This window comes from Zonotrichia albicollis, chromosome 22, assembly GCF_047830755.1.
Source record: "Zonotrichia albicollis isolate bZonAlb1 chromosome 22, bZonAlb1.hap1, whole genome shotgun sequence".
NCBI lineage: Eukaryota > Metazoa > Chordata > Aves > Passeriformes > Passerellidae > Zonotrichia > Zonotrichia albicollis.
In genome coordinates this window covers 6,042,007-6,065,815 of record NC_133840.1, presented here as the reverse complement: position 1 = coordinate 6,065,815, position 23,809 = coordinate 6,042,007, and the positions used below count along the sequence as shown (strand labels likewise).

Here is a 23,809-nt window from a genome sequence, read left to right as displayed (position 1 = left end):
CCCATGCACAGGGCAGTGACATTTTGCTGGAAAGGAGGGTGGCTTTCCCAGTGCTGTCTGACTCCAAGAAATCAACTCCACACAATGGAGCAAAAGGATAAATCACTGTTCAGAGGAACTGGGACATGTTCACAGGTGCTCAGAGCAGTGGTTCCTCTGACAGAGCTGGGATAACACCAAGCTCACACCCTGGAGAGCTCTGCAGGTTTCTAGCACTCATTAAGAGCAGATTCTGGCACAGAAACAGAACACAAAGGGGAAAAAAAAAACCCAGCAAGACTACTGGGAGGCTTCTTAGAAACAGTGCATCAAAAAAAGAGTCAATGAAGAAACCCATCAAATTCCAACTGGTCTGGCCAGGATTTTGTTCGTGGGCTTGTGATCCTTCCTCCCCCTCCATCCCCACATCAGCTGCATTAAATACATCATCTCAGAGTCTCCCTGTTCCAAGTTACTTTTCTGGCCGAATCCTTGTTTTCTTGGGAACACAATCTGGCTTTTTGTGATTCTGGAGACAGATGAGGGAGAGGCTTGAAGTGCACAAACTAACAGCCCACTACTCAAACCCTAAAGTCTTTTTATTTAGGTTTAGTCATTGCATTTAAAGGTAAAAGCACAAAGGTGAATTTGGAACAATAAAAAAAGATAATTTCTTACCTTTATTTTCACTTGTATCATATCACAGACTAGTTTTCAGTTGGAAAACATTCCAGAGCTGCAGTACTTTGGAAACCCACAAGCATGTAAAGGTTTGTTGCCTTTCAAAGCAGCAAAACCAAATAGGAAAGCTCTGCTTTAAAGCAGAAAATCCTCCAAACAGTGCTTCCACTGTTACAGGTTTGGTCTTGGGCTGATCCCTTCTTACTACTGCCAGTCCCCAAAAGAACCAGCCATTTAAACAGAAAATAAAATACAAAAAGATAAACAGAGAAAATGGCTGTGCAGAAGGAAGGAGCAGGTTTCCAGCACCAGCCCAGCTAGCAAAAGTAGTTTTGCTTTTCACTGTGGCAGCACAAATAAGACTTGATAAACTAGAAAAAATCTAATTCATCAAGTCTTATTTGTGCTGCCACAGTGCCCTGTTACCAGAACTCCTCCCCCAAGTGCCACCAAAAGCCACCGCACCTCTGAGCTTCCCGGTCATCCTTGGGGTTGTAGTTGGACAGACAGTCCAGGATGAAGATCTGCCCCCACTCTGTGCACTCATTTAAGGCTGTCAGCAGCTTGTTGATGTTCTGAGGGTTCAGATCCAGCAGGTTGCTGTTGGGGTGGGACTCACTGATCTCTGACAGGGCGGCCACAGCGTTCGCCACCACCTGCGGGGAGAAGAGCTCCTTGTTAGCAGAGCAGGAGGGGCTGGGCAGGATTGAGCCAGGCTGGGGACACACAGGGGACAATCTGGAGCTCCATCAGCTGCCACAGCAGTTAGCTGAGCCTTCTGGGATGCAGCACAACCTGCAGAGCCCAAAGCTCCACTGGGAGGAACAGGAACCCAGGGCAAGGAGATCACCAGAGACTTTGTGGCACCCACAGGGAACAGCAGCACCCTGCAGGCTCCACACCCTCCCCCAGCTCCAGGGGATGCTCAGCTTTGCAGTCAGGCTGCCCAAACCTCCAGCTGCCCTATTTATTCAGGAATGTGTGCCTCTTGCCCATTTTCCTCATGGCACATGGCTTAGCAGTGATCCAGAAATGAGCTGGCAGGTGCCTGGCAGCCTCCAGCTCTGCAGCAGCACTGGCAGGTCACACAGTTTGAGAGCAAACAAACCATTTCTCTAAAATGGGCAACTCCTGCTAAATGTTTAATAAGCCATATTTCAATTTTCAGTCCCCAGAACATCCTTTTGCTTTATGGAGCCATGGTAAAGCAAGCACTCCAGCACAACTCATCCCTGAAAACATTCCTGCTGAATTTAGGACTATATAAGGTCTTCTCTTTTCTAAGCACAGATGAAATGAAGCACAGAGAGGAGGTCCAGGGTCCTGACTGACACAAACAGAAGTGGGAGTGCAGCATAAATCCCATACTAATGGAATTTCTAATTTTTAATTTCTAATTCCATACTCAAATTCAACAGTTATTCCAACAGACTCCATGGGAAGATTTTTTTTTAAAATAGAACTGCAGAATATAGAGACAAAATAGAAAATTTGCAGATGAAACTAAAAGTCTTATTTGTTTAACTAACATGAAAAGGGATTTAAGATGAGTTTGACACAGAAAACTGAAATCCCCCATGAAAAGGCAATTTCAGGACGTTTTACAATGTACATCATGTCCAGCCCAGCTCCCAGCAAATATCTGCTCAAATGAAGATTTATGGTGTTATTTTCTATGAGATTAAGGCAAAGAAACATCTTATCTAAAATCATCTGATTGTCTGGATGGCTAAAGATGCTTTTGATGCAGTACAATGGAAACAAGAACAGCACAACCAGAACTTTCCCTGCTTTGTTCCCATCCCTGCTTGTCATTAAACCAATATATTCCAAAGTCATTGCACAGGCACAGTAATGTTGATTGTTCTGCATTTCACACCTAGAGGTCAGAGATAGGATTCTGATCCAAGATTTTATGAATTTCATTAGTTGAATGAGCCTTCTGTCACCAAAATCATTAGCAATCAGTGCTGCTGTCTTCTTGTACTGTTTTAATGAGGAACTTATTAAGATAGGCTGCTTATCCTCCTCATTATTTAATTTGCCTAATTCCTGAATGGTTAATGTGACACAGCATAAAACTGAAGTAAAAGATTTTTATTATCATTGTATTTTTGAAGTTACCAGTGAAGACAAACCACAAAAAACACTTGAAAGTTCAAAACCCTTATGAAAAAGTACTTACAAAATGACAGTGCTTTGGGAAAAAATTTTGAATTGACAAAAAAATTTACACAGCCAAAGCTTCAGAGAAAGGGACCTGTCAGTCAGAGAGGGACAGGAGCTCTGGCAACTGCACTCACACTGCCAGGCAGTAATTGATAAATTAGTAACTAAGAGAGAATTTTAGAACAGAACTGAGACTGGAGAAGAACTCCAAAATAATTTAATTCAACCATTAACCCAGCACTGCCAAGCTCACCACTGAATCATGTCCCCAGGTGCCATATTTAGATGTTTTTGGGCACTTCCAAGATATCCTAAACCCTGTGCTTCTATTTCCTTCCTTGCTCCATGGAGTCTCTCCCTGTGTTTGCCATGGATGCACAGAAATGCTGCTCCCATGGGTGGAAAGCAGCATCTCCAACCTAGAGACCAAACTGAGAATGAGATTTTGCTCTCAGCATCTTTTTGGGTGCCTGTCAGCAAAAAAATGCAAGTGTCCAGCTCAGAGCTGAGGATGGGACAGCAGGTGACAATCCACACATAATTCCATTGAAAGCATCCATGAGGAAGTGGGAGAAGGGCTTGGGGACACGGGCTGTGGTCTCCTTGAGTGTCAGAAAAAGGACTGGGAGGGGTTCTGGTGGCAGCTCAGTCCTGCCAGAGGAGCTGGGATTACAATCCACAATTAAAACTGGTCCTCACCTCCCACCTCAGCACCAGTGATAATTGAAGTAAAGGGGATAAGGGAAAGGGCGAGGAATAAATGCAAACTTTAAACAATATTTATTAAAAAAAAGGACTTGCTGGTTATTTGCACTGAACATATTGATGTGTTCTGGTGTTGTGCTATGCCAACAAAAACAATCAGCATCTTCAAGGCTTTTCACACAGCCCCAGCAGAGCTGAAAGGCAAACAGCTCTCAGGAAGCAGTCCAACACAAACACTGGCTGCAGCACAGCCTCACCTCTTCCCTGGCACTGCCACTGCCTCAGGCACAGCAGGAACACAGAGCACAGCTCCAGCACCCAGCTCCTGCTCTGCCAGCTGCTCCCACCTGTGGGATCTCAGCACCTCAGGACTGAGGTGCCGAGTCACCGAGACCACCCTTGGGGGGCTCGGGAGTCCTGGAATGTTGCCAGAAGTGTCTGGTGGCTGGACTTTGATCCTACACAGGAGACGACACCTGTATGAGGATAGGAGGGTTTCACCGGGGTGAATGGTGAAGGGATTGGTTAGTTAGAGAGTGAAACACAGGGTTTAGGATTTCTGTACAGGGGGGTTTAGAGAAGTAAGATGGAGGAATTGGGGCGTGTCCTGTCCTTCTTCTTCTTCTCCTCCATCTTCTGTGGTGATGGTGGCACTTTGGGATTGGTCATTACTAAAAGTGCACCGGGCAATAAGGGTGAAAGGTATTGGGGAAAAATGATAAATATTGTATACGTAACTTTGGGTATAAAGATAGGTGACCGCCCGGAGGGAGGGGAGTGTGCTCATGGCTGGCTGCTGAGCAGAGCTCTGTCGGGCCGAGAGAAAACCTTTTAGATAAACAATTAATAAACACAGAGACCGAGAAAAGAACTGAAGCCTCTTCTGCTCCTTTGAAACGCCCCAAGGCCACCCCGGGCCTTTCCAGGCCCTCCAAACAGCCCAAACCGGACACCCACCCAGGCAGAGCTCAGGTCAAGGATTGAAGCATCCCCCACTAAGAGTTCTCACCCAGGTATGGCAAAAATCCATAAAGAACCAAGAACTCAGTACCAATTCTGGTGTTCCATCACCTGCCAATCCACTGGGTGCTTTGGCACTCATGGAGCGCCACTGGAAATATTTAAAATGATGTTTGTTGGCCAAAATTTTTTTTTAAAAAACTCTGCAACAAAGATGAACCTTAAGTCTCCAGCTGGGTTAACACTTCTTCCTTAACACAGCAACACAACATCAGGAAGCCCAACTACATTAAACAGCAAGAACAAAGTGATCAGTTACAAGAAGTAACTGATTTATTTAACTTAGTAACTGAGTTATTTAAAATAACTGAACAGTTATTTTCTCTTTAAAATAAAAAAATATAGAATTGCTGAGGGACATAAAAGTAAGATAAATTAGACATAAAAGTAAGATAAATTTACAAATGGCATAGGACCAAGGAACTAGACAAGTTTCACAGGCTGACTGCAAAAACTCCTAAGTTTCTTTAGCAAACAAAGTGTTCTCTGCTTTTCAAAACATGCCCCATGTTTATTTTTATGAGAAACCAACCACTTGTATACTTTATCCCACAGACTGGAAGAAGCAGACTTAAAGTACATAAAACTAACAGCTGGTGTAGTCTTGAGTTCTCAAAAATAATAAAAAAACCCCAGAAGTCAACAGTAGCCACAGAAATGTGAGCATAAACAGCTAATGAACAGAAAAAGCTTTTAAAATTCCAAGTTAACTCCACTGGAAAATGCCTCATTTGACTCGCAGTTAAGAATGCCAACTTGAAGCTTAGAGCTACCAAATTATGATCTGCCTAAAAATCCCCCAGAAAATAAAAATGCAGAGCAGATTGAAGAATTAATAATAATTAATAACAATAACAGGTCCCTGGCTTGCTGATGTAAATCAGTTTACCCTGGGTACACAATGACATTATTCAAATGCAGCCACAGCAACATCCCTTTGGAGCATGGGATGAGCTGAATGACAATAAACCTCCTTTTGGCTGGAGGAATTTTGACAAATTTGGAGGAAATTACTGGAGGAAATTTATTGGAATTTATTGATAATTTTGGAGGAATTTATTGAAAGAAATTTATTGAAAAATTTGGAGGAATTTATTGGAATTACCCAATACATTTAGGTTCTTGGAGAAGCATGATTGGGATGAGGATAATCAAAATCTCCCAGGCTCTTATTAAAAACTAAAAATAAAATAAAAAAAGAAACCAAGCCCAAACCTCTACACTTAAATCTACATCACAGCTTTAAGAAGAACCCAACAATTTTAAATCCACCTCCAGACAAACTCCCTCTGCAGCCAGGCAGACCAGAGCCGGCCTCCAGGGAAGCTGCAGAGGTAGGAGCACTGTGATTTCCAAGTGATTCCTTCTGGCAGCTCAAACCTTCAGCTCACAGCAAATGGTTCCAAACAGCACCAGGGAGGGAAGGGGGTGGCTGAAAACCTGCATGTCTGCCTGGCAGCCCACACAGCAAAGCTTTGCAGGGGCTGGGGGGACAGGAGGGAAGCTCGGCACATCCAGAACGCCAACCAGTCAAAGCAATCAGATTATTTCACCAGCATCCCAAGCTAATTGGAAATTAAACCAAGTGTGTAATGGAGCTAATGAAATACAATGTTCTGCTGCTTGAAACAGGAACCTCTGGCTCGCCATGCTGCTAAAGTGAAGGGGAAATGAAGAAAAAGAGGAAAAATGAGGGGGCTCAGAGAAGGCTGAGGGAAGGCAGCGCTCCCTCCGCAGCTGGAGGCTCCTGCCCTCAAGGGAGCCAGGCTGCAGGAGATGATTCTGAGGTGCTGCCATTTCAGAGAGCACTCTGGGCTGGCAGGGTGCATCTGTGCCATCAAGCACAGGCTCCCAGCTGGGAGACTCAGAGCAGCCATGGATGGGTGTCTCACAGGGCCACTCATTTTTATGAGCATGCTGTGTACCCAGAATGTCCCTGCCAGGTGCTCTCCAGAGAACAAGACCCCTCATCCTGTTCACATCATCACTTTTATCTCCAAGCCCTCCTTATTCTGCTTCCCTAGGAACAGGAACCTTAACATTAGCCCAGGAACCTTAACATTTCTCATTTTACAAAATAATTCTTCCCTGTGAGGGTGGTGAGGCCCTGAGAAGCTGTGGCTGCCCCATCCCTGGAAGTTCTGAATGGAGCTTGGAGCAATATGGGACAGTGAAAGGTGAAAGGTGTCCCTGACCATGGCAGGGGATGGAACAAATTGAGCATTAAGGTCCCTCCCAACCCAAACCCTTCTGTGATTCAATAATTCTATGAAATGGCTCAACCCTGCAAGTCAGAGAGCCCCCATGAGCCTCTCACACTGTCAGTGCTTGTTTATATGTACAGATATAAAATAAAGCTCTGGGAGACTCACACATTCCCAGCTCCTGATCACATCCCAAAAACTGCCTGGGTGGGGAAGACCTCCTGGCTTGCTTTTTGCAAGTGGGCTGAATTTTTATGCAAGGCAAGTTAAGTGTTATACTTCCCACGATGTGCTTGCCCTAACTGGGTTATTTTTTTTTTTTTTCTGCACTTCCCAGCAGAAAAATGGCACTTTGTGGCAGACTGGAATATCACTCCTGCTCTCATATCCTTGCAAAAATCAGGATGTGTGAGCTGTAAGGCAGGAAAACAAGCTTCCCACAGCTGTTGAAACTCTTGTGGTAGGTGGGCAAGAAGCTGCTCCATCACAAGGGGCTTCTTGGCACAGCTGAGCCCTCAGTGCAGGAAATTAAATTCCATGGGAAGACACAGAGGGTCTGCAGCTCCCTGTTCCCCTTCCAAAAATCACTGTGGTGTGATCTCAGTCTGGATCAGGCACCTACCAGGCACATCAGAAAGGTTTTGCTTTATTTTTTGCAATTTTCCTTGCAGAGGTTCTCGCTGGCACCATCCAGTGGCAAATGGGCTGTCTCTGATCTGAGCTGAGAAAAAAGGACCAGCCAAGCACCAAATTCCTTACAGAGCCCTAAAAAGGGGGTGCAGAGTTACAAAACATCACAACCACAACATTATCTGACAAATGGTATTTGTCAATAGCTACTAGTGGCTGTTCCAATGGAAAATAACATGTAGGCACATGTCAACAAAATTCCCAGGAAAGTGATGGATGTCAGAGATCCTGGAATGATCTGTTCAGCAAGACTAATATTTTGGAAATTAGGCACATACTGGTGCCTGTAATTGGAAGGAGACAAGTCTCTGATAGATGAATTTGTCAATTAAGCTTTATAAAATGAGATATCTGGGAAGATAAACCGTGGAGCCACGGAAATTCCCAAATTACCCAATTCCTCACCTCTGCTAGTACTGAAAACACAGGAAAAAAAAAATCACATCTTTGAGGGAAGATGCTCAAGAGCTGAATCCTTCATTCCACAAACCAACCAAACAAAAACCCAAGTCCCACATGCATGCCTGAAATTCCCTCAGACCTCTTCAGGATGAAAACACCTGCTCAGTGAGTGAGATTCCCCTGCAGGAGCTCATTCCAAAGCCAAAGCTGCTTTCAGCAGCACAACAAGGGGCTCAGAGTGGGAAACCAGAAGCTGTGCCACCAGGCACAGGTGGCAGCTCTCCCTTTCTCCCTATTTAAGTCTTTGCTGTGCCTGCTGCCACACACACAGCTGGTTTCTGCAGTGCCAGGCAATCCCCCACATTTCCTCTCCCTGGCACCTCACCACACATGAACACAGCCCCTGCTCAGACAGGCTCCTCCACAGCTTCTCCCCATCTCTCTGCCAGTTTGCTGCCACTTTTGGCTGCACAGTTTACCAAAAGTGTTGCTTTTCCTCCTGGACAGCCTGATGGAAACAGCACAAGCATCCATTAGAGAGCTCCAAAGTGCCACCACCACCACTCCCCAAGAGCCCCAAGCAATGTTCTCATTCACTGCAACATATCCATCACTGGGTAAAAGAAATTCCACCCACAAATGCCATCAAGTGTCTCCCAGAAGGAAATATTATCTCCACTTGCAGCACAAACATTATAAAAAAACCCTAAACCACACACAGGATCAATTCAGGCATGGTTGGAAGACTTCAAGACCCAGCCTGCATCTGCAGTGCTTGGATTGAAAAGAAGAGGGATATTTTTTTGCCCACAGGACAGAAAGGGAATCCTGGAGCAGCCCCAGGTTGATGAGATGCTGCAGAGCTCCCAGCAATACTCAGCTCCACACTGGGATGTGGATTGTCAAATCCTTACAACCTTCATGAGCAGGAATCATGAATTCATCCAGCAGTGACAGCTCACTCCTCCCACCAGAGAAAACAGCAGCTGCAGGGAAAACACAGGGCTGGGAGAGTCCCCATGAGGAACAAGTGACCTCCTGTGCCCAGGGAGAAGGTGGTGTTAGATAAGACAATTCCCACATCCCTGACTGCCTCCCACAAAGTCCTTCTGGGACTCAGGGGATCACCAGTTTCTCACCAAGGGGTTCTTTTCTCAGCTTTAATAGAAAGAGAAGGATAAAACTCCAGCAGAGGACAGGCCCAGGAGGCAAAAGCTCTTTTTTGTTTCTAAACAGGCTTATTCCTCAGGACATCAGCTCAGAGACATTCTGCTTGTTAGCTAGTAGGAAAAATATAAAGGAAGATCATCTTCTTCCATAGGGTCATCCAGGCAGTCCCACACACCCACTGAAGTTCTGGCAGGGAAGGAACCCCCATCCCTTGTAGGGCACAGCAGGAGAACACTCTGATTTATCTCTACAGGGTTTTAGTCTCATCTGTGAACTGTGGAAACTCAATACTGCTGGAGGGAATGTGGATTAGATCAAACTGGACCTCAGCACCTCCACTGTCAGATCTCAGATTCCCTTCTTGGTGTTAAAGGTAAAAAATCTCCCAGCTACAAGAGAGTTTAATTATACTCCACATACTTGGTGCATTTTAATCAATGATGTGATCTCAGCTTACTCTGTGCTGAGTCCCAAGAATGTTTCTCCCAATAAATTGTGATGTAGAGGGTGTAAAACACAGCAAAAAGAGTCTGTACAATCCACAAAAACACAGAACAGCCACACCTGAAAAACCTTGGATCCAGCATGAGGAAGGAGAAATGCTGCAGGAAGGAATTAAAAACCTAGAAAATAGCAGGGAGAAGGTGACATCAGTTAACTTAAGCCATGTAGATAACAGAGATTGGCAGTGAATCTATTCCATGGGTTAAAAGTTACTTTAGAAGGTCAAGGATTGAAAATATTTGGAAAGAAAGGTTGCTCCATTCAAATGTTAAGGTTTTAGATGGATTTCCTCTCATGTTTTTCTGCTAATATTTACATTCCTGAAGAAAATCAAGCACAGGGATAAAAAAAATAAACCAGGAGGGAAGTAGTTACAAAATAAAGTGTCTAAAGATAGTCAGCTTTGGTTCTGCTTTCAGCTGCTGCCATCTCGTGGTCTGCTCTCCCTCTCCTGGGCTCAGCACTTCCAGTGCTCCAAGGAGGAGCAGCCATTGCAAGGCCAGAACAAGACAGCATCAGGAAAAAAAAAAACAAAATAAGGTTTTTCTATGGGTTCAGAGAAGCTCTGGCCACCAGTGGGTGTGAAACACTCCCACTTCTCTCCCCTCACTGTTACTCATTGCTGGCTGTGAATGGTGTTCTGCAGTCACAGGGCACAGAAATCTCATTTGGGAAGCACATTTTTGTTAGTACAGGCTTCTGAGTTGCATTTCACCCAGGTTACCAGCAAGAGAAGTGCTGAGGGCTCAGCAAGTGCAGCAGCCCAAGGCAGCCAGGCCCAGCTTTACATTCCTCCAGTCCTGCCTCTGCTGAGCTTCACATGCAGAAATGCAGGGTGAAAAAAGAAGGATTTGTCTTAAGGCAGCTCTGGGATGAAATGAGGGCTCCCCCTCTATGGAAGGATCCTCTTCAGCAGGATCCCAACTGGCAAAGGGCAGCCACAGGCACTTCAGAGCATCTGGAAAATGAGATTAAAGACTTCTCCACAATCAAACTTGTGCAGGGCAACTGAACCCTGCCCTTGTAAAGGGTTTTGGGCCATGGCCTGCACAACACAACTCAGAGAACTCTGCTGTCATGGCAAAAGCCACCAGCCCACCTCACCAGATACAGCCCTATCAATATATCTGCAATTACAAGTTTGAATTAATTCACCCAGAGGATGCACCTGCACAGAAAATCACCTCATGTGAACTAAGGCAACATCCTGACAACAAAAATAAAACAGGTAATGGGGAAAGAGCCTTGGCTGTGCACCTACAGCACCTCAATGTGAACATCCCCAAAGGCTGCTGCTTTATTAATACAGAATAATGCCATTAATCCAAAAATATAAGGAAAAGGAGAACAAAGCCAAAATGTTTCTGACAAGGTCACCTCTAACTTAGACATCCTTATGATGAAGGTGATCTGAGCCCAGAGAAATATGCACCCTGATCCCTGCACAATTATGAGGCAATTAGTGAACCACAGATGGAGATGTTCCTCCACCAACACCCAGCTCAAATGCTTAGAGCTTGCTCATGTGCTAGAGGCAACCAATTCCAAAGCCATAATAAAACCCTTCTTGAAGACTATTTTTCAGCTGCAGCCTTTTTTAGCTCCTGCTCAAAATCCTCATTTCTCAGAAGAGAGAACAAATGTGGATTTCCCATCTCAAAAATTCTGCTTCATTAAGTATCTAATGTCGCCCATTTCCACAAGCCATCAAAAGAGGAGAAACATTTATAATATAAATATGAATGAGCTTGGCTAACAGGTTGCAATGATTGAGATGCACCATTTACAGAGGAATAGGATCCATCAGAAAAGATCCATCTGTATCCATTCCTTCCAGCAATCTTTGCTTTTTGATAGCCAATACTGATACACACATTTTACTTAAAAAGACCTTCCAGGCAGGACTGCATTCCAAGAAAAATAAATAAAATAAATATCAACTTGCACACAAATATCACTTATTTGGCAAACACAATTCAAGGTCATCAGGAAGTTTCACGTGGAGAAAGCAATGAGGTGGATGGTTTGCCCAGGAAGATGAACCTTAACTAGGGGTGGATAATTCCTGTGCTTTTGAAGGAATCACTGTGCCACAAAGGAAGGAAATTCCAAGAGGATCAACTTAACTAAAAGGTTAGTTAAGTTAAAATTTCTTTCTTCTAAAATTTCTTTTCCTGTTCTACTAAAATCACAACAGATTAAATATTGTATTAAATCACCAGCTCTAAGAGCATCAAGCCTTTGATAAAATCTCTCCCCATACAGTCTTAAAATGAAGAAATATTATGCCCCATCTACAGTAAAACCTGGGAAATAGAACAGCAGCTACAGAATCATTTCCAAGCCTGCAGACCTGAAAACACACCCCAGGCTTCTCCTTCATCACCTGCACTCCTCCAAAGTGCATTTTCCTGCTGTGAACCCTCAGTTTTGGAAAGAGCATTGATTACAACATGAGGCAGGTACAGTGACCCTGCACAGCTCCAGGAGAGCTGCCCCAGCCCACCCTCATTACCACCAGCAGCTCAGGAGTTTTCCTAATGTTTTATTAAGAAGCCCTGTACTACTTTTGGAGGTTTATTCAGCAAATGGAACACACATTGCCCTTTATTTCTCCTCTTCTCACCATTCTTTTAAGTCTATATTAAGTTAATGCACTTTTTAAATACATATCTATACTCTCCTGTCAGCCAGTGGCTCATTTACCAAACCACTGAGATCAACAAGCACAAAGGGCAAGAAAACCTTGTTATTTCTCCTGAAGCAGCACATCTTTTCAGCCAGAACTCTTCACCTCACCTCCATGTGGCTGCAATCAGAATAAAACCAGAGCTGGGAGCATGGCTGGGAGAAGAGGAGGTTCTGTCCCTGAGCTCCTCTGCTGCCTGGGAGCTGCTGATCACCAGGGAACGTTGAAGTGGAGCTAAAGGAGCCCAAGCCAGTCCCTTCAGAGGCTGCAAGGCACACCCCCCACACTGAACTGGAACAGCAGAGCTGCCTAGACAAAGAAAGCACCTTCAAGCAGTCATCAATATTCACACAGAAGCCTGGCATAAGAAAAAAAAATAAATCAGGGAGGCAGATAAAAAGAACAGCTTGTAAAAGAGCTGGGTATCAGAGAAAAGAAGTGTCTGCATCTCCTGAGAGACACCAGCACTCAGACTGCTGCCTGTGACAGTCAGACACCTCGAGTTTTACTGTCTCTACAGAGTCCTACAAAGAGCCATCAGCAGCCTTCACTCTGCTGCTAAAGGGGATGGCACCTCATCACCTGCACTTGGTTTATCTCAGGTGCCCAAAGACTACAGCAGGACAGAAATTCTGTGGTTTGACTCATGCACCACAGAAAGAGCTGCTAAACCTGCCCTAATAATGTGAGATTATTTCTTTAACCAGAGTCCATTCTCTAAAGGAGTTAAAAAAGTAGCAGTCACGTTCTTAAACTCTGAGTAAAACTGAGCTGCAGAAGTTTTCTTCCCTGCTAAGGGTCAGGCTGATGTTGGTATGCTGCCTGGATTCCAGCAGGAAACAGAATTCAATGAAAGGATGATGCAGGGGGACACTTCAGTTCCTTGGCCACCACCTTTTAGTCACAAAATAATAGCAGGAGACACCTGGCTTGGACATGGACCCTTCATCAAGCATAATTAAATGCTGATTTAGTAGGTAATTTACTCATGTGAAATTCCTGGTCGTGATCTCCACCTCTCCTCTGACAACTCATTTAACTTTATTAAAACATTAGCATTGATTTTCTCCACTCATTACAAGCCAGTGAATTTATCTGCATTAACAAATTAATTCATCTAAACTCTTATTCCAGGAACAGCCAAAGCCTGCAGGAAAGCAAGAGCTACAAGCTGTCACCAAGGCAGCAGCATCACATAATTCTTGCTCTTCTGACTCACCTGGCCAAGAAGTTAAAACAGGCAAAAGCCCAAAAAAGATCAAACAACAGAAGATACTCCCTGTTTTCTGAGGAAACAACCAAACCTAACCAAAATCATCCCAGAACCTTTCACATTTGTGATTTCCAAACAACACAAACTCAAGCATGTGGCATTCACATTCCCTGAACATGATTCCTTCACTCAGAGTTTTTCTCCTGGGAAGCTGAAAGGCAGCAAGAGAAGCCTCAAAGAAAAGGGAAACAATTCTTATCTCATTTGCTTCTCCTGTGTTGTGCTCATGTGTTTGGAGATTGTTTACCCACAGGTGATTGCTTGATTGGATTCTGGTGTGAAGTTGTTTTGACTCTTTGGCCAATCAGGGACTCTGGAAAGAGTCGTGAGTTTTCATTATTACCTTTTTAGCATTCAGTAAGTATCTTTTCTGTACTCTTTAGTATAGTATTCTTTAATATAATAAAGTAATAAATTAGCCTCCTGAGAACATGGGAGTCAGAGGCATCTGAGAACATGCAGTAAGACGCATCCCTGTAAATGGAAATTTACAATAAAGCAGCGTGCTGGGAACACCTTACCATGGGATTGGAGTCTGCAATCAGATCCCGCAGGGAATCCAGGAACCCTTGGTCCTCCACCATCTGGGCATTGATGTCGTGGAGCTTGGCCACACAGACAGCTGCAGTTTTCCTCACGTAGGGGTCCTCATCCTTCAGGCACTTGCGCAGGGGCTCGCACAGGTACTCGGTGATCTTGTCCACGCGGATGCAGCCCATGGTGCGCACGGCCAGCGCCCGGATCAGCGGGTTTGGGTCCTCACAGTCCTGCAGCACAGCACAGAAACATCTGCAGCACATCTGCACCACCACACAAACACAGCTGCAGCAGTAGATTCCCTGCAGCCAGGCTGCTCTTACTTAAGCAGCATCTCTCTGATTGAATGCTAAGCGTCAGAACCCAGGAAATTCTTCTGACCTTGACACCCTGCCCAGGGGCTCAGAGCCCAAGATCCCATAGCCTTTGATTCAGTCCTTGGAAAAAACAATTACCAACCTTTATAGGAAGAATTACAAGTCAAGGAAGTTTAAGTAGAATAATAGTTAGTTTGTTATGGGATGGAAAATAGATTTTTGAGGTTTTTAGAATGGGAGCTCAGCATCCCAAGATGGAGGAATTTGGGTGTGCCTTGTCCTTTTTCCTTGTTCTTCCTAGTCTGTGTTCTGGGTGATGTTGGTATTTTTAGATGAGTTTAGAGTAGAAGCTCACTGTCTAACATAGGTGATAGGTATTGGGAAGTTCTGGTAAATATTGTATAAGTAGTTTTTAGTCTAAAAGATAACACCAGTGTGCTTTGACCCGACCTGTCAGACAGACCTTGGAGGGTCAGAGAAAGAATTTTATAGATAAGAAACAATAAACAACCTTGAGAACGAGAACAGAAGAGTTCTGACTCTTTCTTTGACTGCTGGGCTGGGAAAAGAGACTTTCTAACACACCTCAGAGTCACTCTGACCAGCAGAGATTCCAAGAGCTAAGAGCCAGGCAATTGCTTCAGATCAGGAGTAAAAGGGCACTTGTTGCTTCACAGAAATATTTTACTCTGTCTTGAGATGTTTCCTGTCCCTTTATTCTCCCAGCAAAGCTGCTTTTAACATGATCCAACAGCTAAGCTGGAGAGGCAGCTCTCAGCACCCAAAATCTCACCACAGAAAAGGTATTTACTGATTTCCAACCTTTCTGGTTTAAAGGAGCAAGAAATAAAATGGGGAAAACCAACAACTAGGCACAATGCAACAGTCATCAAGGCCTATTTCTTAAAGGCCAAACACAAACACCCCTTAAGCTACAACACATGGAGCACTAAGCAAAGGCCACTCTAGAGGGGCTTTTCTAAATAGGAAAAAGAAAAGGCAGACAGGAATACAACATTTCCTACTCCAAGCCTACATCATTTTCCATGCATCCAATCCATCTACAGCTCCTCCAAAATCAGCCTGTAAAAGGATGGCTACAGAATGACCTACAAAAGCATTTACCTTGCACTGTTCAAATTTCCTGCAGCTGAAAAATTAATTTTAAGCCTGCAAGAGAAGTGACACATCCTACCAGTGCATTCCCCACCTTGAACCGGGAAGTGCTGAGTTAGTGCAGACCAGTGTCAGCACTTGCTCTTCACTAACATCTGTCCCTCAAGCTGCCAAAAGGGACACCAGGCTTTCCTCAGCAGGGTGGGAGATGGAAAATATCATTTTGTAACTCTATTCTAACAGAATTGCACTTTAAAGGCAGACAATATTCTTTACAGAGAGGAAGACAGAGACATCCTCTCTTGCCAGAAGAGCAGATCTCTCAGTTTAGGTCCTCTCACCTCCTTCTGCCTCAAGAACCACAAAAGAAACTTTGGAACTCAATCCCATTCCCAAGTGTCTCATATTTTATAACACTCAAACTTCTTCTAAGCACTGGGTTTTCTCTTGCACAACATGGGACTGGAATAACATTTCCTAGATAACGACAGGCAATCTGACAAGAGAACTAAAGGCAAGCCAGCAATCAGGCTGTTGTTTTTCCAGTGAACTGTCTCTCAGTTTCACCAGAGATAAAGGTTTGCCACACAGAGCACAGCTGGAACATTCAAACAGGAAGTTTGATATTCATGTCTCAGATACTACAAAGGCTGGAAGATGAAACAGATAAAATCTGTTTTCCAGTACCAGAAGTTGGTAAAACAACAGAAGCAGCTTTCCCCAGAGCAGGTTCACTCACAGCCACTCACAGAGCTGCTGAAGTCATCTCCTCTGCAATAACCAGAAGGAACAACTGAGAAAGGACTCAGATATGGTGGACTCAGCACCCTCCTCTATGAGCCCAGCCCCAAAGCAGAGATAAAGCTCCCCAAGGACAAAGATGTGCTGGCAGGCACTGTGCTGGCCCCTTTCCTGATGTGCCAGGGGAGCAGGTTACCTTCACAAAGCTGTTGACAGCCATGATGGCCATGTCTGGCTGGCTTTTGGCATAGTTCATCAGGTACAGGTAGACCAGCTTCTTCAGCTCCAGGTTGTCAGTCTGCATGCAGTTGACAACATCAGGGAACAGAGAGCTGGATACACAAGGATGGAATCAGAGAATTGTTTAGGTTAGGAAATGCCAGCAGTTCCCCCAGCACTGCCACAACCACATCCCCAAGTGCAACATCTGAACACCTTCTAAAACTCTCCCAGGGATGGTGACTCCACCTCTGCCTGTTTCAGTCCCAGCTGAACCTCCCTGGCACAACTGGAGGTTATTTCCTCTCACTGTCACCTGGGAGAAGGGACTGACCCCAGCTGCACCCTCCTGGCAGGGAGTTCAGAGAGTGAGAACATCCCCCTTGAGCCTCCTTTTCTCCAGACTGAGCCCCCCACCAAAGGTGCTCCTCATCAGAGCTGTGCTCCAGACATCCCCTCCTCTGGACATGCTCCAGCCCCCCAATGTCCTTCTTGCCATGAGGGGCCCCAAAGTGACCCAGGATTTGAGGAGTGGCCTGAGCAGTGCCCAGCACAGCAGGACAATCACTGCCCTGCTCCTGATACAGGCAGGTGCCCCTGGCTCTCTTGGCACACAGCAGCTCATGTTCAGCCACAGCTGACCAGCATCCCTGGTCCTTTTCCATCTTTCCACCTGCTCTTCCTCATTCCTGGAGTGTTCCATGGGTTGCTGTGACCTGAACTCACACCTCTGGTCTCAGCCTATGCACTGAGCCTGCCCAGATCCCCCTGCAGAGCATTCCTGCCCTCCAGCACATCCACATTCCCACCCACAAAATAAAAACCAGAGCTTGCATGGCATGCAAAGGGGATAGTAACAATATCAAGGAAGCCAGAAAAGCACCCTGCTGTTTAATGAAAGGTCACCTTCCCCTTCAAAGCAGTTTGCAATGGCTTTTATTATAATAATTTAATTCTCTTCTACAGCTTTAACATAGGAGGAGGTGAAAATGCCATTTCCTAAATATGAACTAAGGAGTTCACCAAGCAAGGAAATTCTACCATGCCAGGCCTGGAAATGAACCCACAAGAGGAAAAATGTTGCTTTAAAATGTTTTGGTCATGCAGGACACTTATGAAGAACCAAATTCCAGACTAGCAAAGTCCAGAGTGCTCAGAAGCTTAAACACTGTCAAGCTGGGCTTCACTCAAATGTCAAGCAGCCATCTGCAAACAGCACTGTAGAATAACACAGGAAGTTACACAAAGATTCTGCAGCTCCCAGGCTTGCTGTGGGGATCTGAAGGTGATGGGTAAATGCTGCTGGCAGAAAAGATTAGGGATTTTTTTTCCCCTTTCAGTTTATGTGTTCCTTCATTCTATGATGAAGTCATGATGCTGAATTTGCAAGCTTATATTGATTTCCGTGGCAACAGACCAGGCTGCTGTGAATTCAGAATCACTGACTGAATCCAGAATCCCTGACTGAATCCAGAATCCCTGACTGAATCCAGAATCCCTGACTGAATCCAGAATCCCTGATTCTCTGCTGGGCTCCAGGAACAGGAGGGAGAAAGGCAGAAAGCATTCATCCCAACAGGTTTTTCTGCTTCTCTCAGAAAACAGTACTGGGGACAGTAAATGCCAGTGTCCTTCAGCTGCACTAAGACACAGGTTCAATTTTAACATCAGCCATTTTAAAATGCACCTTAAATTTATGCTGTGCCAGATAAGGCTAAGAAAAAGTTGGTATTATCTTTGTAACATGAAAACCCAGGACAGCAAGCAGCAAGAAAACGTCACTCAAAGTGCCATACAAAATGGCTGAATTCTGGGTGTGCTTTAAATGAAAAAGGCTTTATCCACACTGAAAACAGTTGTTTCTCTTGCTTTCAGTGACAGCAAGGAGTTTGAGACACCTGGGACTGAGGCACAGCCATCCTCAGCTGTTCCAGGGACATGTGCCACCACAGCTGAGTCCCAGGACAAGCTGAGGTGCCACAGGTACAAATTGCTTTTACCTGACATCCTTCCCCACTGTCATGGCTGCAATAACCTTCTTTACAGCTTCTTTCCTCTTCTCTTTCTTTTCATTGTTGAGTTCAGCCTTCAGCTCAAAAATCTCTCCTGGCAGAAGGAAGAAAAACAAACAGATTAAACCTCTCAGGAGAAGAAAAGGGTCTTGTTTTAGGGGTAATTCAAGAGTGAATTTTTGCTTTCTTGGCCTTTTATGGGAATCATAAAACTGGCCCAGCTGCACTTGGAAGCTGTCAGACCTTGTGCAGAACATGGCTCACTGAGAAGCAAAGCTGCAACACTCAAGGGACTGATATGACTCCACCTTGCAGAGGAAAATGCCACAAACAAGAACCAAGCTGTGTGTGGCAGCTCTCCCACCTCCAGGACACCAAACCACATCCCTGGAGCATCTGTTTCTCTGAGGCAACCATTACATAAGCAGCATGAAAAGATACTTGGAGATGCCAGATTCGTGCCTGTAAGAAACAAACTAAGCTAGGAATTTTGCCCAGACTTTTTTTAAGTTTTGCTCATCATTGAAAGCTTCCTCAGAAAGCTGGAGCGGAGCCCAAATGCTGTGGGTTCCTGAAACAGGACAGCATGTGTTTAGTCCAGTGGAAAAAAGCTCAAAAGACAGAGCTACCACTAAGAAAAGCTGCATGTAACACAGCCTGTCTGGATTCCAAGGCTCCCAAAGCAGCATTAATTCCTCCAGATATGGCTGTGTGGAAAGCCAGGTCAGGCTGGGTCACCAAAGTGGCAATCAAGTTATAAAATAAAAAACAACATGTGCAAAAGGCTGTTTATCAGGCTTGTTCCAGACAGAGCCAGTGGTGTGAGAAGGATAATGCTCCCAACAGACAGACAGACAGCTTTCCTCAGGAAGGACAGCCAGCAGCATTCCCACTGGGAGCCACAGCCTGAGCACATGATAAAATATCCAAATATCCCTGACAAGTTCTAGCACCAACTTTCCATTCCTACACTTGCTCAGAGCAGCAGCACTAATTAAAATCTGTCACACAGAGACTGCCAGGGACTCCACAAAAGAAGAGAAGCTGCTGCAGTGCAGAGACCACTCGTCATCCCTCTGCCTGAGGAAGAGCCTGGCATTACTCACCCAGAGCTCCTGCCCTGGAGCAGAGCTGAGGCAGCTCCAGCTCTCCCCCAGCCAGCCCACAAAAACCTGCCTTCAGCTCTGAACTTCCAGAGCTGCTCCTCTGAAAGATGTCAACTGCATTAGGTTCATTTATGAGCTCATTGTGAAGCTTAATGACACATAAATACATCAACAGTGTGGGTTTTTGCACTGGCAGGCATTCAGAGGGAGCACTCAGCCATTCTGCAAAGGAGAGGTTAATGCAAACCATTTTCCACATCTGCTGGAGAATGATCAGGCTTAAATTGCACTCAGCAACAGTGCTTTGTTTAGGAACTGGTTAGAAAATCTGCCTGGGACAGCCTCAGCAGAACAAGCCTGTGATGGTGCTCACAGGGGTCTCATGTTGAAGGAAGAGACAAGGATTTGGACTCCGTATTTCAGGAGGCTTGATTTATTATTTTATAATATATATTACATTAAAACTATACTAAAAGAATAGAAGAAAAGGTTTCATCTCAGAAGGCTAGCTAAGCTGAGAATAGAAAGGAATGAATAACAAAGATTTGTGGCTTGGACAGAGAGTCTGAGCCAGCTGACTGTGATTGGCCATTAATTAGAAACAACCACATGAAACCAATCCCAGATGCACCTGTTGCATTCCACAGCAGCAGATAATCAATGTTTACATTTTGTTCTTGAGACCTCACAGCTTCTCAGGAGGAAAAACTCCTAAGGAAAGGATTTTCATGAAAAGATGTCTGTGACACAAGCCCTGCCCTGAAGCAGTTAAATGAGTAGTGATCCCAAAAAGCCCTTCCAGGATTCCCATTTTTAAGGGCAGCAGCTTGTCCTGAGGTGAGGTAACCACCACACCTGCAGTAAAGGCAGAGGAAAGTCAAACAGTGCACCTGCAGCTTTGGAGAAAATGGCAGCAGGAAAACCCATTATGTTTGCTTGATGTATATATCCAATATATTAAATTCCTCATATCAACCTAATCCTGTGATGCCCAAATTAACAACCACCCCTAGTTTGGCACTTGTTGGCCCATAACCAGAACTTTGCCTCTGCACTCAAATCCCATTGCTTTGCTTTCTGCTCCTTGAAAGAGCAGCAATTTGGGTCATTTTGTGAATCACAAAAACGTGTAATACCCCAGTTTTGTCTTTTGTCACCATGTGACCTACTTTGGAAGTTTCTCCCTGGATGATTAAGAAGAGAAACAGGGACAGAGCTACCAGAAAAGCACCAGTTCTCCTGCATGCAGTTAAAAAAGCTGTGTAAAAATAACCACCCACCACCTCCAATCCACTGCAGCAGCTCAACACCAACCTTTTTTATTGGTCGTGAAGTATTTGGAGTCCGTCATGGTTCCAGCTCCTTAAAACACCTGAGAATATGAGGAATAAAAAAAGAACAAATCAGCTCCAAATGCAGTTTGGTGGCAACAGCCAGTTTGTGAGGCAGGAACTCGAGCAAAGATGGTTGGTGAGTGAAGGAGGAAGCAAAAACTTCACATCCACAGCCACGAGTTCCCCAATCTTCATCCTGCACCTGCTGGTTTCACTTGGCAAAGCAGGGATTTAAATGGCTTGCTAAAAACACAACAGTGCTGCTCAGCCCAGCTTCCTAAATTCTCAGTCTCAGCAGGCAAAAGGTATTTTTTGAACTCCTTATAGCCAGCAGATGCTGGTGTGCTGTGCAGCTGCCTTTCCTGGGTACACAGATTCATTTTCCAAGGAAAAGCACATCCAGTGTCTCGCCTGGCAGGGAGAAGTGCATGTTTCAGACAAAGGAAACTGTCATCTCATCTCCCCCTAACGATATCTGCCTGTGCTGCATCTCATGGAAGGCACAATTAACCCCACTTGCAGCACCCACCCCCAGGCCTTTCTTTCCTTTCCCTCCTTTTGTTCCCTGCAGATGCAAAACAATGTTTTTTTCTGAAAAGAGAAACCATTACTTTTCAGTTTTTTCAAGCTTGAAACTGAAATATTTCTCTGCCAAGATCTGACATCCCACCTCTGAGACACACACACACACAGAGCTCATTATTTCTGTGCTGCTCTGCTTTTTTGGTTTTTTTTTTTTGTGTGGACAGGATGGAAAAATGCTGTTGGAGCAGCAAATGCTCAGCAGAGCCACAAGAGTGGTCTCACCAGTACCACAGAACTAAATGAATGCCTTGGAATGCATGGATTGCCCAAACATACGTGGATATCTGTCATTTTATTCTTACAATTGCTAGCTCTGTGACAAATGGAAACAATTTTCAAAACAAGCAGAGAAGTGGGCACTTTTACTGCTTTTGATGAAAGGCTGTATCAATGCTAGGAACTATGACCCTAAAACCATCTCAAAAAGAAAAGGGAGGAAAGAAATTATAAAATCCTATCTTTTTGGCCCCAGTTCCCCTCTTCTTACACATCCTTCCATGACCTTAAAGGCTGCCAGCAAAGCAGTAAATCATGTTCCCTAAATGCTGCCTGTCTTGCCTCTAAGCCCTGCAGGTCTTGCTGGCTCAGCAGCAAAAGGACCAGCACAGCTCTGAACTCCAGGGCTGCCCAGCAGTGCAATCAAACTGCTCTTCCTTAACCCTTTCCTCCCTCATCCCTTCACCAACCCCAATGCCATCACCTTTCCACATTCCCACATCCACCTGGACCAGCTGAACACCCCAGCAGTTGAATTCCCAGCAGTTGAATTCCCAGCAGTGCCTCAATTTCCACCTTTTTTTCATGGGATAATCCTGTCCAGCTGCCAAACATCTGGATGAGGATCAACCTGTTGCTTTTCCCAGTTTCCTTGTGCTGCTGCCTGCTCTGTTTCCACCTCATCCAATTAGGCTGAATGACTGGGTTTGCTTTGATTTCTCTCCCTTTCTGCTCCTGCCAAGCCTGGGGACAGCTCTGGAAACACATTCGTCGTGCAGAGGAGGTTTTAACCTCCTTCCAAAACAGAGAAAGCCACAATGAGTGCAATTTTCCCAACAAAAAAAAAAAAATCTCACAGCCCCTCCCTGAAAGCAGAGGCTGCTGTGGAGCTTGTTTTGTAATTAAAATCAGAGTCTGTGTTCAGCTGCAACATTATTGCTGACAGAGTCCTTCGGGTTTGAGCTCAGCTTAAAAGGAAGACTTAAATAAAATGTTTTTCTCTGCCAGAGAATTTGGCACAGGGCCATGCACAAAGCACTGGACGTGGCCTCGATGTTCTTTGTTTGCATTATGTGGGGATTTGTCAGCCAGGGTCACATCTCAGCTGAGCTACTCTAATACAGCTTTAACTGGGGCCACAGCAGCAGATTAGGGAGAAATTGGAAGGGGGGAGGAAAAAAACCCAACCCAAACACCACAAACATCAGCCCAGCTGAATAAAGCTACACACAGAGAGGAAGGAACCCTGCTGGATTTCAGAGATGGTCATTAAACCCCAAGGGCAGCACATTATGTTGTTTTTCTCCTTTCAGATATTGTTGTTTTTCTCCTTTCATTTACTTGGAAACGTGAAAAATCCTAGAAACACTCAGGCAGGGCCAAGCACAGCTCATGGCTCCTCTGATGGAGGTAAATGAGAGCTGCCTTAGGTGAATAACCAACCTGCCCTACTCCATGTGCAGCACAGGAAAAAGCTGCTTTTCTCACCAGCACACAGATTGCTGCTTCATGTGTGTCAGAGCTTGCTTTGCACACTGTTCAGAGACAGCCTGCCAGCAGCACTGGGCATTATCTCATCACCAACAACCCCAGTGTGCTTCACAGCAAATGGAAGCAGATATTTCAAACACTGCACAAAATGCCAGCTCCTTGTAAATCTAAAACCAAGGAGAGCCAGGGGAAATTAGAACATCATGAGCAGCCTTGTATTTTCACAAGAAAAATCTGCTTTAGACTGCCCCCTCCTCACTAGAGATGGAAACAGGTAAGAGGTGCTCAGAGCTGACAGCAAAAGGCTCCTCCTGATCCAACCCCAGCAAGTGAGGAGAGATGAGAGGGAGGAATGGCTCCAGAAAGCTCCAGCAATGCTCAGTGCTACCAACAGTGGCTTGGCATTTCACTGCAGACTGAACCAAAGCAGGAAAAGCCTCCTCAGCCCAAACCCACACAGAAAACCTGACCCTGTGTCTGAGCAACACCTGCCTGACCCCACACACGACTCCAGTCAGCCTGAGCTGCTCCCCAGCACTGATCCCACACAGCATGGGGGCAGGTTTAAGGGCCTTGGGATTAAGGCAAGCTCCTGCACACTGAAACCATCAATCCCTAAATCTCTCCAGTGATCCCTGGTTTAGCTCCA

General features: G+C 45.1%; 1 protein-coding gene across 4 annotated transcripts in view; it reads right to left on the bottom strand.

Moving 5' to 3' along the window:
• The window catches only part of AP2B1 (adaptor related protein complex 2 subunit beta 1), an 81,606-nt gene that overhangs the window by 56,429 nt on the left and 1,368 nt on the right, over positions 1-23,809 (bottom strand). For all 4 annotated transcript variants that reach the window (XM_074556964.1, XM_074556967.1, XM_074556965.1 and 1 more), the window contains exons 2-6: positions 20,849-20,906; positions 18,417-18,522; positions 16,394-16,529; positions 14,008-14,253; positions 1,126-1,316 (exon numbers count right to left, since the gene is read on the bottom strand). In XM_074556964.1, coding sequence (XP_074413065.1) covers positions 1,126-1,316; positions 14,008-14,253; positions 16,394-16,529; positions 18,417-18,522; positions 20,849-20,885 — 716 coding nt within the window. In that variant the 5' untranslated portion in view covers positions 20,886-20,906. The remainder of the gene's footprint in view (positions 1-1,125; positions 1,317-14,007; positions 14,254-16,393; positions 16,530-18,416; positions 18,523-20,848; positions 20,907-23,809) is intronic.